Source organism: Anolis sagrei, chromosome 2 (assembly GCF_037176765.1).
Source record: "Anolis sagrei isolate rAnoSag1 chromosome 2, rAnoSag1.mat, whole genome shotgun sequence".
NCBI classification, from domain to species: domain Eukaryota; kingdom Metazoa; phylum Chordata; class Lepidosauria; order Squamata; family Dactyloidae; genus Anolis; species Anolis sagrei.
Genome location: NC_090022.1, coordinates 180,685,067 through 180,701,810, shown reverse-complemented (window position 1 = coordinate 180,701,810; position 16,744 = coordinate 180,685,067). Strand labels below are relative to the sequence as shown.

Below are 16,744 nucleotides of genomic sequence, written 5' to 3'. Positions count from 1 at the left end.
TCTTGTAGCTTGTGAAATTGCCACAAGGACTGGGAACAATAACAAAGCTAGACTACAAAGGCTCAGATCTGAGTGATGGGACAAAGGAAGGTGTCACTGAGCCACTTGTATTTATAAAAAGGTTATCAGACATCCAAATTGTGTAAACTCAAGTTATACAGGCTGGGAGGGAGGAAAGCACTGTGTATTTTTAAAAGATTTGTTACACCAGAGTGATAGGTCCACTACTAATTTCACTTCAGGCAAAGAAGTCTCATACTGTTGAGTTAGGAAAGTGGCTCTATGTCATCTAGTGCTCCTAGAAGAGACCAGTGGAAATTGCCTTAACCCAGTGTTTCTCAACCTTCCTAATGCCGAGACCCCTTAATCCAGTTCCTCATATCGTGGTGACCCCCAACCATAAAATTATTTTCCTTGCTACTTCACAACTGTAATTTTTCCACTGTTATGGATCGTAATGTAAATAACTGATATGGAGGATGTATATTTTCATTCACTCAACCAAGTTTGGCACAAATACCCAATATGCCCAAATTTGAATACTGGTGAGTTGGGGGGGGGGGGGGTTATTTTGTCATTTGAGAGTTGTAGTTGCTGGGATTTATAGTTCACCTACAATCAAAGAGCATTCTGAACACCACCAATGATGAAATTGAACCAAACTTGGCACACAGAACTCCCATGACTAAGAGAAAAACACTGGATGTGGTGGACATTGACCTTGAATTTTTGGAGCTGTAGTTCACCTACATCCAGAGAGCACTGTGGACTCAAACAATGATGGATCTGGGCCAAACTTGGCATGAATACTCAATATGCTGAAATGTGAACACTGGTGGAGTTTGCAGAAAATAGACCTTGACATTTGGGAGTTGTAGTTGGTTGGATTTATAGTTCACCTACAATCAAAGAGCATTCTGAACCCTACCAAGGATAGAATTGGGCCAAACTTCCTACTATTCTGTTTTCCGATGGTCTTGGGTGGCCCCTCTGACATCCCCTCGCAGCACACCCAGGGGTCCCGACCCCCAGGTTGAGAAACACTGCCTTAACCTAACATAAGCAATCAAGTGCACAAAGTGAGACCAGGTTTACAATATTGTTTCAGGGTACAAAAGTATGAAACCCCATATACTAGGAAAGTATAAGGCAGTAATGGCAACCTTTCTAGAGACTGAGTGCCCAAATGGGGAAGAGCTCAGGTGGTGGCAAGCAAGAGAGGCAAATGGGGAGCGTGGGGAGGGGAAAGCAGGTAAGCGGGAGGCAGGATGACAAGTAGGATTGGGCGATGGTGCATGTGCCATGAGAGAGGGTGTTGCGTGCCCCATAGGTTCGCTACCATTGATATAGGATATACCCTGATCACACAAGCTAATGTATTTGCCTGTGTATACCTGTGGAACTCTCTCCCCAGCAAAATTAGGTCAACTGCTTCCCTCCTATCCTTCAGGAAAAAGTTGAAAACGTGGCTATGGGACCAGTCATTTGGATAGTAGGTTGATAAATGATGACAATGCTGTGGTAAATGGATTAAGGACAGGCTTCGGACTAAGTTGTTGATTGTAGAACTCAGATTTAGATTTGGCCAACCAATTCAATTTGCATTATTTTCAATTGTTTTAATTTAAATTAATGTTTTATCTATTTTGTAACTGCTGTTTTATCTGTTTGTGTATGGGAGGCATCAAATTGTTGCCAGCTGTAAGCCGCCCTGAGTCCCCCTTCGGGGGTAGAGAACGGCGGGGTACAAATATTTGAAATAAATAAATAAATAAATAAGTCAACCTAGGTCCAGGGAAGTCATGCTACCCCACTATTCTGCCTTGGTTAGACCACACCTGGAATATTGTGTCCAATTCTGGGCACCACAATTAAAGAAATATATTGACAAGCTGGAATATGTCCAGAGGAGGGCGACTAAAATGATCAAGGGTCTGGAGAACAAGCCCTATGAGGAGCGGCTTAAAGAGCTGAGCATGTTTAGCCTGAAGAAGAGAAGGCTGAGAGAAGATATGTGAGATAGCCATGTATAAATATGTGAGAGGAAGTCACAGGGAGGAGGGAGCAAGATTGTTTTCTGCTTCCCTGGAGACTAGGATACAGAACAATGGCTTCAAACTACAAGAAAGGAGATTCCATCTGAATATTAAGAAGAACTTCCTGACTGTGAGAGCTGTTCAGCAGTGGAACTCTCTACCATGGAGTGTGGTGGAGGCTCCTTCTTTGGAAGCTTTTAAACAGAGGCTGGATGGTCATCTGTCAGAGGTGCTCTGAATGCAATATTTCTGCTTCCTGGCAAGGGTTTGGACTGGACGGCCCATGAGGTCTCTTCCAACTCTATGATTCTATTATTCTTGAATAAGATGAGGGCAGGTTTGGGGACCAAAATTATTTTCATCTGATCTGTGACTTAATGACGTCATCAGATGGTCTTTGGGCACTGTTTCCTTGTGCTACGGAAACAAAGCCCCACAGGAGTCCCACAGAGGCCATCAGACGACGTAACGGTACTTCTAGTGGGGCTTCATTTTCACAGCACATTGAAACAAAGCCTGAAGACCATGTTACCCAACTCCTGAATGTGAAGGAAAGCGAGGGAAAGATGGGGTGAGACACAAAAAGGACATGGAATGGCTTATACATAAGAATATGCAGAAATGGTTGCAAATCTTTCCAAAAGCGATGCTTCTTGTATAGACATTCTGGCCACTACATCTGAATACCCAAAGTATTCAGAATTGTGACACTACAAAGCATGTGAGAGCCACTGATGAAGTCCTGGGATCTCCTATCCACTCACCTCACCAGTTAAATGAGGACCAGGGGATATATTATTATTTCACTGCTGCCAAAAGTAGAGAGGAAGTAGTTTTCTCAATAGGAGTTCACTGAAGTAACTGGTTGTAGTAGTAATAGTAGTAGTAGTAAGAATTTTATTGATTAGCCCTTAGGCCATATCATAATATCAAACAAAACAACAAAGCTTGATATGACTTGATTGCACTCTGTGGTAAGTTAAAATAAGACACTTATAACAATACAGTAAGTCAGTGGTTCTCAACCTGGGGTCCCCAGATGTTTTTAGCCTACAACTCCCAGAAATCCCAGCCAGTTTATCAGCCGTTAGGATTTCTGGGAGTTGAAGGCCAACTCCCAGAAACCAACTGGGGACCCTAGGTTGAGAACCACTGGAGTAAGTAAATATGGTGAGATATGATAAAACTGAGTATGTACATCATATTTCCTTATCACCCCTACAAGATGAAGTACTTTGGCCACATCATGAGAAGAAAGGAAAGCTTAGAGAAGACAATTATGCTGGAGAAAAAGGAAGAGGGGCCAACCAAGGGCAAGATGGATGGATGGCATCCTTGAAGTGACTGGCTTGACCTTGAAGGAGCTGGGGATGGTGACGGCTGACAGGGAGCTCTGGCGTGGGCGGGTCCATAAGGTCTCGAAGAGTGGGAAACGACTAAACGAATGAACAACAACAAACCCTACAATTTACCCCGATCAGCCCCACATAGTAACTGGTTGTACTCACACCCTTTTCCGCGCACTTGGCTGATCACCTTTTCCTGTTACAATTGATAGTGAATCACTGTTTCCTTACTGCTAAAAAGAAGCAGACATTCATGCCATCACACACCCTTCCCATTGAAGAGATGTTTTTTAAAAACCTTTTATTAATTTCTTTCCATAATTACTTAGCTTTCGGTCCAATAAAGTCTAAACATTTTTACAAGCAGCACCAAATTCTAACTTAACTGTAGACCAAGAGCTTTGCAAACGCACTCACATTCACAACTGAAACACATCAATGGAAATAGTTTTTAAGTTCCCTGGAGATTTTTTTTTTCTTCCAGGCTGCTGGCAGGAGCAGGAAGGAAAGACTCAATTGGCCAAATAGCTCTTTAATTCCAGATCTTTTATCTTTTGGATCAGACCTTTTTAAATTTCTATTTGGGGGCAGGTTGTGATGTAGCTTTGGCTCAGATCTGTCATTTTGAGAAATCTTTTACATTTGGCTGACATTTTGTTCCTGCGGTAACAGGATCAGTAGTTGCTCTTTCCCAATTATAAAATGAACAAGCTGCATATATATATTTCCTTACGGCTGGTGTGTCAAAGTCAAAATGAAAATAGGCACAGCTCTGCAAAATCAAGCATTACTCTCTTCAGAACAACGTAAAATAAATTTTCCATAAAAAATATTTACAGAATAATTATGTACCGTATATACTTGTGTATAAGTCAACCTTATGTATAAGTCAAGAGCAGGTTCGGAGGCCAAAGTTATGGATTTTTGTATGACCCATGGGTAAGTCAAGGGTCATTTCTCAGAGATGGAAAAGCACCAATGTTAATTGATGGGGCCAACTACTTGTGGCTATCACCATTTTTCTTCCCAGGTGGAGAGAGTAAAGGGAATAAGTGCTTCTTTTGGGGTCTCCCAGGACACATTAAAGTCTTGCTTTGCATCACTCTGTTCAGATAAGGGGATGGTTCCTTTTAAAATGAAAGTTTATTTTTTATTTACTACTAGCTTGGGGACCGGGCGCTGCCCGGGTTATTTGAGAAAGTGGATAATGGCGGTTCTGTATGGCAAGCTTGGTCTTTATTGGTCAATGGATGATGGTTGCATTGTTTTCAGGAAGTGAGTGAAGGTATTTGAAGTCCCATCATCCATGGTCCATCCTCCTCCAAACTGCAGCAGGATGTAGAGTGGGTCATGGGCAGGGGCGGCTCATCCATTGCGCGAAGTAAGTGGTCGCAGAACACGTTTTTTGCCAGGGGCGCAGAGGCGCCTCTGTAAATGCCCCTCGACCGCCACTTGAGGAGCGCCCCCTCAGCTCACAACAGCTCTAGCATTCCAAGGGAAGCCTCGGCTTTCTTGCCTCGCTGCTGGGCGATCCTCTTCCCAAAGGGGTCGGGTCCTTGAGCCTTGCCTAGCCCCTCTCGTTCCTGCTCCACTTGGCCACCGGGTGCGTGAGCAGAGCCGGCGCTCAATCGTTCTCTATGTTTGATCCCTTCCCCATGACTGGCTCCCTTTCCTGATCCCCCGGCATTCTCCTCTCCTCTGCTTCGGGTCCGGAGCTGTGTCTGAAGACCCCAGCGTGCGCACCAAAAGTCACCTCTTCTCCTGACTTTCTCTTCAGCCATTGGGACCAAGAGAGAGAGAGAGCACGAGCCCCTCCGGCTGGAGGTATCTCCCACCTCCACTCCCTCCTTTGTTTTTCTGCCTACCTTCAGGAAAGGTGGGCATCTCCACCTCTGTCTCTCTCCCTCTCTCTCTGTCTCTTGGTCCCAATGGCTGAGGAGAAAGTCAGGAGAAAAGGTGACTTTTGGTGCACACGCCGGGGTCTTCAGACACGCCTCCGGACCCAAAGCGGGCCAGGCAAGGGAGCAAGTGCGGCAAGTGTAGTTACTGGGATGTATAGTTCACCTACAATCAAAGAGCATTCTGAAAACCAATGATGGAATTGAACCAAATATGGCACACAGAACTCCCACGACGAACAGAAAATATATATCAATGATTGGGTGGGTGGGGGGCACCAAAATACTGTTTGCTTACTGTTGAAAATTACCTAGGGCCGCCTCTGGTCATGGCTCTGTGTGCCAAGTTTGGTCTTGATCAGTCATTGGATGAGGGTCGCAGTGGTTTCAGTAAGTGAGTGAAGGTACTGCAAATCCCATCATCCATGGTCCATCCCCCTTAGAACTGCATCAGGATATTTATACCCTGCTCTTCTTACCCCAAAGGGGACTCAGAGCAGCTTACAGATCATGGCAAAAATTCATTGCCACACTATAGAGTTCATCACATTATAGAAAAAATCCACTTAAAATACGTTTTTTGCCTCCTGATGAATTCTGGGGTTTGTAGTTTAGTGAGGCTGTTAAAGGCTCCTCTCTAAACTACAAACCCCAGAATTCCACAGGAGGCAGAAACTGGATTTTTTTCTCTCTAGTGTGATAAGGCCCATGGTATACAAAGCATAATAAATACAGCATATCAATTTAGAAAATAATTAAAACACATAAATACAATAAAACAAATTAAAATATACATAGTGCTGAGTCCTGATTTTCCATACATCTTGATTTTCCCATAGTAATTTTCAGACTGTTACATTAAGGTAGAACTCCATATGAGCGTATAGTGTACACATTGACCTGTGGATGGGTCAGCCCAGTTTTGCTGGATTTTTAAACTAAAAGTTCTAGACTTATACATGAGTATATTAGTATGCTGCGGTTTGGAGGAGGGTGGACCATGGATGATGGGACTTCAAATACCTTCACCCACTTCCTGAAAACAATGCAGCCATCATCCATTGACCAATAAGAATAACAAGATAGGACTGCTTTGCTTTCTTGGGGCTTTAGGGACCTAGGAAGACTACCAAGCAAAACACCAGAATGACCAGTTCAGGTCTACTTTTAACATGCCTATTTTGGCCAAGATAGGGAAAGATGCATCCTGAACCAATTCTTCTTCCAAAGAGGATCTTGCAGGATGTAGCAATTACTGCATTGAACTGATGTATAAATCTATATTTAAAAAAAGGCACCCCAAAAAATCTGGACATACCCACATTTGTGAATACAGTATTTTAACTCTTATATATAAAAAAGCAAACATCTCAGAGATGTTTGCTTTTTTAAAGATGAGAGCTTAATCAGACCCGAGAAACTGGAAAAGAAGAACTGACCCATCTATTCTCTCTACTGTGGTGCCACTTCTGACCTTTTTGAATGCCTGAAAGGGGAAATGGCTGTGGAGGCCAGGGGCATTCCCTTCTCCATAGAATGATCCTTGACTTATGTACAGGCCATATCAAATCCATAAGTTTAGCCCCAAAACACACCCTCAAGTCAACTTATTCATGCATGTTTACAGTAGCTTTCTCAAATCCACTATATCCATGGTGGGTATAGTGCTCTTTTTTGCAACAGCCACCAGTTCAGATTATTGTCATATTTAAATGGCTCCTCACATACACAACATTTGATTTATTTATTTATTTGTGTCAGGAGCAAGCCAAACAGTTGTTTTGCATTTTTAACAAACAAACAAACAAAACACAAAGTTTACAAGCTTGGTAGTTGATTAAATGTCCTTTGACCAGTAGCTGGCCACTTGGAGTGCCTCTGGTGTTACTATAAGAAGGTCCTCCATTGTGCATGTAGCAGGGCTCAGGTTGCATCACAGCAGATGGTCTGTAGTTTGCTCTTCTCCACACTTGCATGTCGTGGATTCCACTTTGTGGCCCCATTTCTCAAGGTTGGCTCTGCATCTCCTGGTGCCAGAGTGCAGTCTGTTCATCGCCTTCCAAGTCGCCCAGTTTTCTGTGTGCCCAGGGGGGAGTCTCTCATTTGGTATCAGCCATTGATTGAGGTTCTGGGTTTGAGCCTGCCACTTTTGGACTCTTGCTTGTTGAGGTGTTCCAGCGAGTGTCTCTGTAGATCTTAGAAAACAATTTCTTGATTTAAGTCCTTGACATGCTGGCTGATACCCATTTGACTGAAGGTAGAGATCTTGTAGAACAGGTTTACTACAGTGTAATAATGCTTCAGCTTCCTCGGATGGAATAAAAACACCAAGACTAAATCCAATTGCTTGTCTGAATTAGAGTAGACCATAGTTAAGATCAATCATGGGCAGGAGTTGGAATGCAAGCTACACTGTGGTAAACTAAAAATAAATACCTCTGCTATTCCTTGTAGCCATGATGGAGGAGGAGAGACACATTCAGATTTACAACAAATCATAACGTATCACCAGTATAGTCCTCACTACCTCTGAGGATGCTTGCCAAAGATGCAGGCAAAACGTCAGGAGAGAATGCCTCTAGAACATGGCCATATAGCCCGAAAAAACCTACAACAACTCAGTGATTCCTGCAATGAAAGCCTTCGACAATACATATCACCAATATTGGTGTTATTTTCTGGTAAAATACAAACTTCTGTAAATATACCTCAAAAGAAAATGTGTGGACAGGCACATTTGTAAGAGTCTCAACTTCCAGGGTGCCAAACGTCAAGTGCCAACCACTTACAGTTTGTGTATTTTTCCTCAAGGAAACTTTATTACTTGCCTTAGTCAGAAACCACCTGCTCTCAAAAATGTTGAGACAAGATCGATGTGCATTTTACCTCCTGATGTTTCCTTTTCCCTCTGTCTCCTCTTCCTATTTCTAGACACTTGTCTCCCTAATTGCCACCCTGTCGTAATGGCAGCATTACATATCTCCGGACAGAGTCTCTCAAAACTAATACTTAGTCTAGACACTTAAATGAAAGCCTATGTTAAATAATATCAGGAAAGTAACAGCCTACCTCCACATGGGGTAGGCAGGGAGACAAGCAACCTGAAGGAGACCTGCTGTTGTTGTCAACTGAGATTGTGGATGCCACGCAATGCAGAGAAAAACCAAGTGGGTTGTTGTAGGTTTTTTCAGGCTATATGGCCATGTTCTAGAGGTAGTGAGGTCTGTTGGAACTAGGAAAATGGGTTTATATATCTGTGGAATGACCAGGCTGGGACAAAGAACTCTTGTCTGCTGGAGCTAGGTGTGAATGTTTCAACTGACCACCTTGATTAGCATTTGATGGCCTGGCAGTTGTTGGGTGTGGCTTGTTGGTGCCTGGGGCAATCTTTTGTTAAGAGGTGATTAGCTGTCCCTGATAGTTTCCCCTCTGTTGTTTTGCTGTTGTAATTTTAGAGTTTTTTAATATTGGTAGCCAGATTTTGTTCATTTTCATGGTTTCCTCCTTTCTGTTGAAATTGTCCACATGCTTGTGGATTTCAATGGCCCCAAAAAACCTACAACAACCCAGTGATTCCGGCCATGAAAGCCTTCGACAATGCATGAAGCAAAGATTAGAGCTTGTCATTCTGTAATGGACATTCAGTAATTAACACTACCGTGAAAGCTTAGTCAAGATAAACTGCTTGTCACTCTCTAGCTCCTCATCACTATTGCAACCACACTAACATACAAAAATGCACAATGCATTACATGATGACGAGACACAGTGCATTACATTACAATATGTGAATACAAAATGTAACATTATTATCACAGATTCAAGAAGCTAGTTGAAGAAAAATCACCCAAGCATGTCAGCATCATTTCCCCAGAGCACATCCTGGAATGCAGTTTTTAAAAATCCAGAATTCGATGAGGGACACCTTATACTAAATCCAATTGCTTGTCGCAATTGCTTGTCCCTTGTGCGATGAGGGACACCTTATACTAAATCCGATTGCTTGTCCCTTGTGCGTACACATTCCCTTTTCAGGTGTTAGGAGGGTAGTTTTCTCTCTCTTCCCACTACACCTTCCAAGCCCTCCCCTGCCCTCTGTTACTGAAAATCTCTGAAGCCATGCAGCCTCATCCATTCCATTCTTTGAGAGAAGCTTGGAGAAGCATATGATTACATCCCCATAGCCAGATGCAAATTGATTGTGCTGGGATCTGCCAGGTTCCTCCAGAGTCTTAATGATGCTTTGATCACTTTGTATCTGGCTATATCGTCATAACCAGATGTTTCTCTTAAGACCCTTCCACACACCCCTATATCCCAGAATATCAAGGCAGAAAATCCTACAATATCGGAGTCCACACCCAGACAATGTGGGATTTCCTGCCTTGATGTTCAGGGATATATAGGACTGTGTGGAAGTCTGCTTGTTGACAACAAATTAGGGAATGGCCATGCAAGGTAGCTTTAGGGGTTTATCAGTAAGTTTGGGACAGTACATTCAACCTTCTCTGTGCCCTTCCACACAACCATATAACCCAGAATATCAAGGCAGAAAATCCCATAATATCTGCTTTGAACTGGGTTATCTGAGTCCACACTGCCATATATTCCATGTAGGATTTTATCCAGCTGTGTGGAAGGGGCCTCAGTCCACAGGTTCTTCACCCATGGATTCAACCAACCATTGATCATAACTATTGCAAGAAAAATACGCCCCTCCCAAAAAATGATTTTGTTCCATACTTACGTGTAGGCATGCCCTGCTGTAGTTCTCCACCATTTCACAATTCATAGGCTCTTTCTGACATTCATTTTAGTTTGTACTAGCCATCCCCTGCCACGCGTTGCTGTGGCCCAGTCTGTGTATATGTGTTTTGTGTGTGTGTATATATATGTGTGTGTGTTTGTGTATATATGTGTAGGTTTGTGCATGCATTGTAATGTATTTTTTGTTTTTTGGCTTTTTCGGTCCCTTCTGCTGTGTTTTTCGGTGTTTTTATGAGTGATGGTCACTCATTGGCCTGATAGGTGTATTGTGTCCAAATCTGGTGTCATTCCGTCCAGTGGTTTTTGAGTTATATTAATCCCACAAACGAACACTACATTTTTATTTATATAGATTGTCGAAGGCTTCCATGGCCGGAATTACTGGGGTGTTGTAGGTTTTTCAGGCTGTATGGCTATGTTCTAGAAGTATTCTCTCCTAATTCTTCTAGAACATGGCCATACAGCCCGAAAAACCTACAACAACCCATTCATTTTAGTTGTCTGCCATTTTATATAAAGAATGCCATTTGTATGTAAAGAGACTTGAGCATCCACAAATGTTGATATTCACATAGGATTCTGGAACCGAACCTCAGTGGATAACAGGGGTCCATTGCCTACATGTATATAGTTCAGTGTTGCCTAGATCCATATGCAGATATTTAGGACAAATCAGGTGGTGTAGGCACAATCCTACGAAGTTCATGTACTGTGATGTTCTGCATGGTTGGAGCACTCAGTGTGAGAATGCCATTTCAGTAGCAACATTGTGCCTCTCATAATTTGAAGACCATAGTAGGGAGTAAAAAATAGTTAAAGCAATGGTATTCCCCATAGTAAAACATGAATGTGAGAGCTGGACCATAGGGAAGGCTGAGTGAAAGAAGATAGATGCTTTTGAACTGTGGTGTTGGAGGAAAATTCTGAGAGTGCCTTGGACCGCCAGAAGGTCCAACCAGTCCATACTTCAGGAAATAAAGCCTGACTGCTAATTGGAGGGAAGAATATTAGAGGTCAAGATGAAGTACTTTGGCCACATAATGAGAAGACAGGAAATCTTAGAGAAGACAATGATGCATGGGGAAATGGAAGGGAAAAGGAAGAGGGGCCGACCAAGGGTAAGATGGATGGATGGCATCCTTGAAGTGACTGGATTGACCTTGAAGGAGCTGGGGGTGGTGATGGCAGACAGGGAGCTCTGGCGTGGGCTGGTCCATTAGGTCACGAAGAATCGGAAGCGACTTAACGAATAAACAATAAGTAGGGAGTATTTGGCACCCCAAAGGTTTTGGGTTACACTTCTCTCATAATCTTTTACTGCTGACCATACTGACTAGTCACTAGAGCCTCTGGGAGCTGGAAATGATAATATTTGAAGGCCAAATGTATCATGTATAGTTACAGTACATGATTAAGCTGCTTAAATTGTAAATGTTTATGTAATCTAACAAAACACGCAATTCCCTTGTTTCAATTCCACTGGCTACTAGTCTGTTTCCAACTCAGTTCAGAGTGTTGTTTATGACCTGTAAAGCTCTATGTGGTTCAAGTTAAGGCTATCAAGGACTGTATTCTTCCTTACAGATTTTGATATCTTCAAGGAGGATCTATCCCTCTATTCATCCACCTTCACAAAAATAATTAGATTTGCAAAGAACACTCCAAAATGTTGTGATGGTTTCTCACCTGTGGAAATAGCATGCTAAGGGATGACTGGGAACAGTTATGAGGCAGTATTTTTGTCTGAATAAGGAATGAACATAGAAACGTGAACATGGAAGAAAGCCTATTAACATGTTCGACATAGATTTTCATGCACACAATCAGCTTCAGTAATGGAAAGCTCTTTATATGTACCTTGAATTTATACTTCAGACTGTTCAACTGCAGAACCCATTACATCCCTTAAATATTAGTCCACACCAGGACCTCAGGGGGGTGTTGCAAAATTGTGCCCTTCGTGCCTCCTAGAAGGCATTTGGGGCAAATCAGGATTTTGCAGATTATGGAAGGCTCCATTTACACTGCCATATAGTACAGTTTCAAACTGCATTATCTGGCATTGTAGATGGAACCAGAGACAGAAGCCAAAAATCCTGTGATTCAATCCTAGCTCTGTTCATTTGTGCTCCATTTACTGCATTTTGTGTCAATCCCCAGGACCTCATTTTAGACACCCTACTGGTATCACTCGGCTACCAGCATTTGCTATTTTATGTATATCGTGTGGCAGTAAAACATGGCCATGAATAAAGCCTGGCAGCACCAGAGCTAAAACAGCCCCATGCCAATCTCAGCGTTGTGTTTAGTAAGCCCACAAAGGATTCTGGAAATCCTTGGGATTAGCATCTTCTCACAGCTATTATTGCAAGCAGTAAAGTAAATCCACAAGCTATAGCCTGACCATGTGCACCTAAAGCCCACATAAGGCAGCACTGCGTTGATTGAGTTCACGTCTTCTTAAGCTAGAACTGAAAGTGCTAAACGCATGAAAGCTACCAGAGAAACAGTTGACACTGGGAAATAAAATGAATTCCAATATTGGATTTTCATCTTTTATAACTTTTTTCAATAGTTGTGAAAAAGAAAGGGGGGGGAGATAAAATGTTAGGTCTCCATTGTGGATTCATGTGCAATATTCCATGATGGGAGCCTCATGATTCTAAGGACCTCATCACATTGAGGTCCCCGATCTGGGCAATAGTGGGGGGAATCACCAGAGATTGTGGCAAATCTGGCAGGGAGTGAAGGGAAATCAATATCATGTGATGTGATCCGGTGGGCTCCCCACCTGAATAGAGGTCCAAGTGTCATAGGACAGGCACTTTTTCCCATCTGATGAAGTCCTTGATCCAGGTGTGACTCTAACATTAGACTGAGTGGGGCAACTCTTTGTGGCAGCAGATGATGAATGGGGTAGGAGTGCCTCCCTTCTAAGTCAGCCTTAAATACAATGGGGATATTATGCCATTTTCAGTAGTGAAATTGTACTGTTGATTCATGTTCAAAGATTACTATGCAAGGAAAAGGATGACAAATTTCATCCATCTCTGTTTTAGACTAAGGACCTCATCACGCTGACCAATTTAACATGTGTTATAGTCCTAACACCAAAAAAAAATCTATCTACAGAAAGAGAGAACAGTTTACTAACACTTTAGCTTCCATAGCTAGTGCCTACAGAGTCCTGGGATTTGTAGTAATTTCTAAGTGTGACAGACAAATGTGAGTGAAAGGAACTTTCTAATTTTCTAAGAATCTCACCAAACCTCCCAACCCAAGATTTCATGAGGCAGAACCATGACTGTTAAAGTGCTGTCAAATTGCTGTAACAATGTAAATATATCTCATAGATCAGTGTTTCTCAACCTGGGGGTCGGGACACCTGGAGGGGTCATGAGGGGGTGTCAGAGGGATCACCAAAGACCATTCTGATGGTCTTAGGAACCCCTTTGGCAGAGAAGGCTAAAGATCTCTCCACCTGCCCTTCTCTTCCTTTCTGGTGTTGGTGAACTACAACTCCCAGAATTCAAAAACACCCCCCCCCCCCATGCCATCAGTATTCAATGTTGGCAATGTTGATAGTGTGCCAAGTTTGGTGCAGATCCATTGTAGGCTGGGTTCAGAGGGCTCTTTGATTACAGGCTCATTATAAATTCCAGCAATTACAACTCCCAAATATCAAGGTCGATTTTTCCCAAACTCCACCATATTGGGCATATTGAGTATTCATACCAAGTTTGGTCCAGATCCATCATTGTTTGAGTCCAGAGTGCTCACTGGATGTAGGTGAACTACAACTCCAAAATTCAAGATCATTGCCCACCAAATCCTTCCAGTACTTTCTGTTGATTATGGGTTCTGTGTGCCAAGTTTGGTTCAATTCCATCGTTGGTGTAGTTTAGAATGCTCTTCAATTGTAAGTGAACAATACATCCCAGCAACTACAACTCCCAAATGACCAAATCAGCCAAATTTGGATGTATCGAGTATTTTAGCCAAATTTGATTCAGTGAATACATCCTGCATATCAGATATTTACATGGCAATTCATAACAGTAGCGAAATTACTGTTATGAAGTTGCAACGAAAATAATTTTATGGTCGAGGGTCACCACAACATGCGGAACTGTATTAAGGGGTCACAGCATTAGGAACGTTGAGAACCACTGCTATAGATCCTACAGAATTCTGCTGCCTTAGCTGAGAATACCAGTCATGCAACCCTCTATATATCATCTACTAACATAAGGAGCTGGAAATGGGCTTCAGCTTTCTCTCACTGAGTTTTCCCTCAACAGGAAGGACTACCTTCAGCAAATGAAATGTATATTTTAAGTACTGGTCTCTTAAAATTGATGAGTCGAACCATCAAGTGTAGTTTGAAGAAAACTAAAGGAAGATATGGGGCTACTTTCATGCAAAGGGCATCAGCTGATGTTCATTTGGTGACTTGGTGCATTGTTTCCTCTCTTATTTGTGGCACTAGAAAGTGAGGTGCTGCTTTGAGGGGTTGGCTCAAGATGCAAAATATATACCCGTATATTCTGGTGTATAAGACTAGTTTTTAACCCAAGAAGATCTTCTCAAAAGTCAGGGGTCGTCTTATACGTGGGAGTCATCTTATGCACGGGAGTAGTCTTATACACGAGGGATCGTCTTATACGCTGGAGTAGCCTTATGCGTGGGAGTCATCTTATATGCGGGCGTAGTCTTATACGCCAGGAGTCGTCTTATAGAGCGGGTGCTGAAACTTCCAATCTGGATTGGAGAATCTGTGGTTGCTGCATATTGTAGGGGGAGCTCAAAAATGGCAGTGGCCGTGTCCCTGCCATATGCTGCGACTGTATGAAAGCATTAAGGGTGATGCTGTACAAGTATGGTAAAAGAAAATCCATTCATCAGGATTCGTGGACTTAATGCGGTCCCGATCGTGAGGTGAAGGGGTGCCTCACCGGGAAGGTGTAAGTGAAGGGTGGAGCAAGCTGCAGGCATCCGGGGTGCCCGGGGTATGGAAAAAAGAGATAGAGTGGCTCTGGGCCCAGAAAAACACAACTCTTTTACCTGTCTGGCCCGCCCTTGTATCTTATTACCATACCTCCTCCTCTGCCTTGAAGTATCAAGGGAGATGCAATCCAACAATGCTTGGAAGTTCACGTGTTCTCCATTGCTGCTTTAATAAGAGAAGCCAAGGATCTCTGCCAGAAGAAAGCATTTTGTGCAACCTTTGGCTCCTGCTTGCTCTCCCCTTAATAAAGATGAAAGAACTGACAAATCTTCATTGTTTCATATCAGAAAGGCTTTCCCCCCAAGCATTCTAACCTGGTGTTTGTATTCCTTTCCAGGGATATATAGAGGACATTGTTTTCGGATCAACCACTTTCCTGAAGACAATGACTACGACCATGATAGCTCAGAATATCTTCTCCGTAAGTAAAACCATCAGATACATCCTTAAGCAAGCATTGGAGGCAGAGGCGGGAATTGCTTACTATTTATCTCTTTTTGGAATGAATCTGTTGGATGTGACACTTGGATTTAACAAACTTGTTATATATAAATAAAAATGTAATATTCATTTGTGGGATTAATGTAACTCAAAAACCACTGACCCAATTGACACCAAACTTGGACACAATACACCTATCAGGCCAACAAGTGACCATCACTCATAAAAACACTGAAAAACACAGCAGAAGAGACTTTAAAAGCAAAAAATAATAATAAAATTATAACTTATGAGCAATACCACATATTATTTATTTATTTATTTATTTACGACATTTATATGCCGCCCTTCTCAGAGCGGCTTACAAGTAAAAAGTAAATACAATATATTATATAATTACAATAGCACAATATTAATATTATATATTACATTGTACTATAACGTACTGTAATATTATTAGTAACTAGCCGTCCCCTGCCATGCGTTGCTGTGGTCCACATGGGGGTTCTGTGTGGGAGGTTTGGCCCAATTCTGTTGTTGGTGGGGTTCAGAATGCTCTGTGATTGTAGGTGAACTACAAATCCCAGCAACTACAACTCCCAAATGTCAAGATTCTATTTTCCCCAAACTCCACCAGTGTTCACATTTGGGCATATTGAGTATTCGTGTAGAGTTTGGTCCAGATCCATCATTGTTTGAGTCCACAGTGATCTCTGGATGTAGGTGAACTACAACTCCAAAACCAAAGGACACTGCCTACCAAACCCTTCCAGTATTTTACGTTGGTCATGGGAGAACTGTGTGCCAAGTTTGGTTCAATTCCATCGCTGGTCGTGTTCAGAATGCTCTTTGATTGTAGGTCAACTATAAATTCCAGCAACTACAACTCCCAAATGACAAAATCAATTCTTTTTGAGTGAAGGACATACATTGGGTTGTTAGGTGTCTTGTGTCCAAATTTGGTGTCAATTTGTCCAGTGGTTTTTTAGTTCTGTTAATCCCACAAACATTTTTATTTATATAGATATTACATTTAATATAAAATATATTATTATAATATATTATTAGTAGTAGTATATTGTATGACATTATAATATTATCAATATTATATGTATATGCAATATATTATATTGTATTGTATTGTATTGTATTGTATTATAAGCACAGTGCAAGAGACAAGATGGAACTGCCTTCCTGGCCCCTCTCTTCATTCTGATCTCAGAGCAGCAGTTGGTGCTGGAGGGGAGG

At 42.2% G+C, this 16,744-nt stretch overlaps 1 protein-coding gene and 1 long non-coding RNA gene across 2 annotated transcripts in view; both read left to right on the top strand.

Moving 5' to 3' along the window:
• LOC137096110 (uncharacterized) overlaps nt 1–16,744 on the top strand; it is a 244,488-nt gene that overhangs the window by 120,452 nt on the left and 107,292 nt on the right. The gene's annotated exons all lie outside the window — the stretch shown is intronic.
• Nucleotides 1–16,744, top strand: part of CACNG4 (calcium voltage-gated channel auxiliary subunit gamma 4) — a 145,225-nt gene that overhangs the window by 92,331 nt on the left and 36,150 nt on the right. The window contains exon 2 of the mRNA XM_060763095.2: nt 15,393–15,476. Coding sequence (XP_060619078.1) covers nt 15,393–15,476 — 84 coding nt within the window. The remainder of the gene's footprint in view (nt 1–15,392; nt 15,477–16,744) is intronic.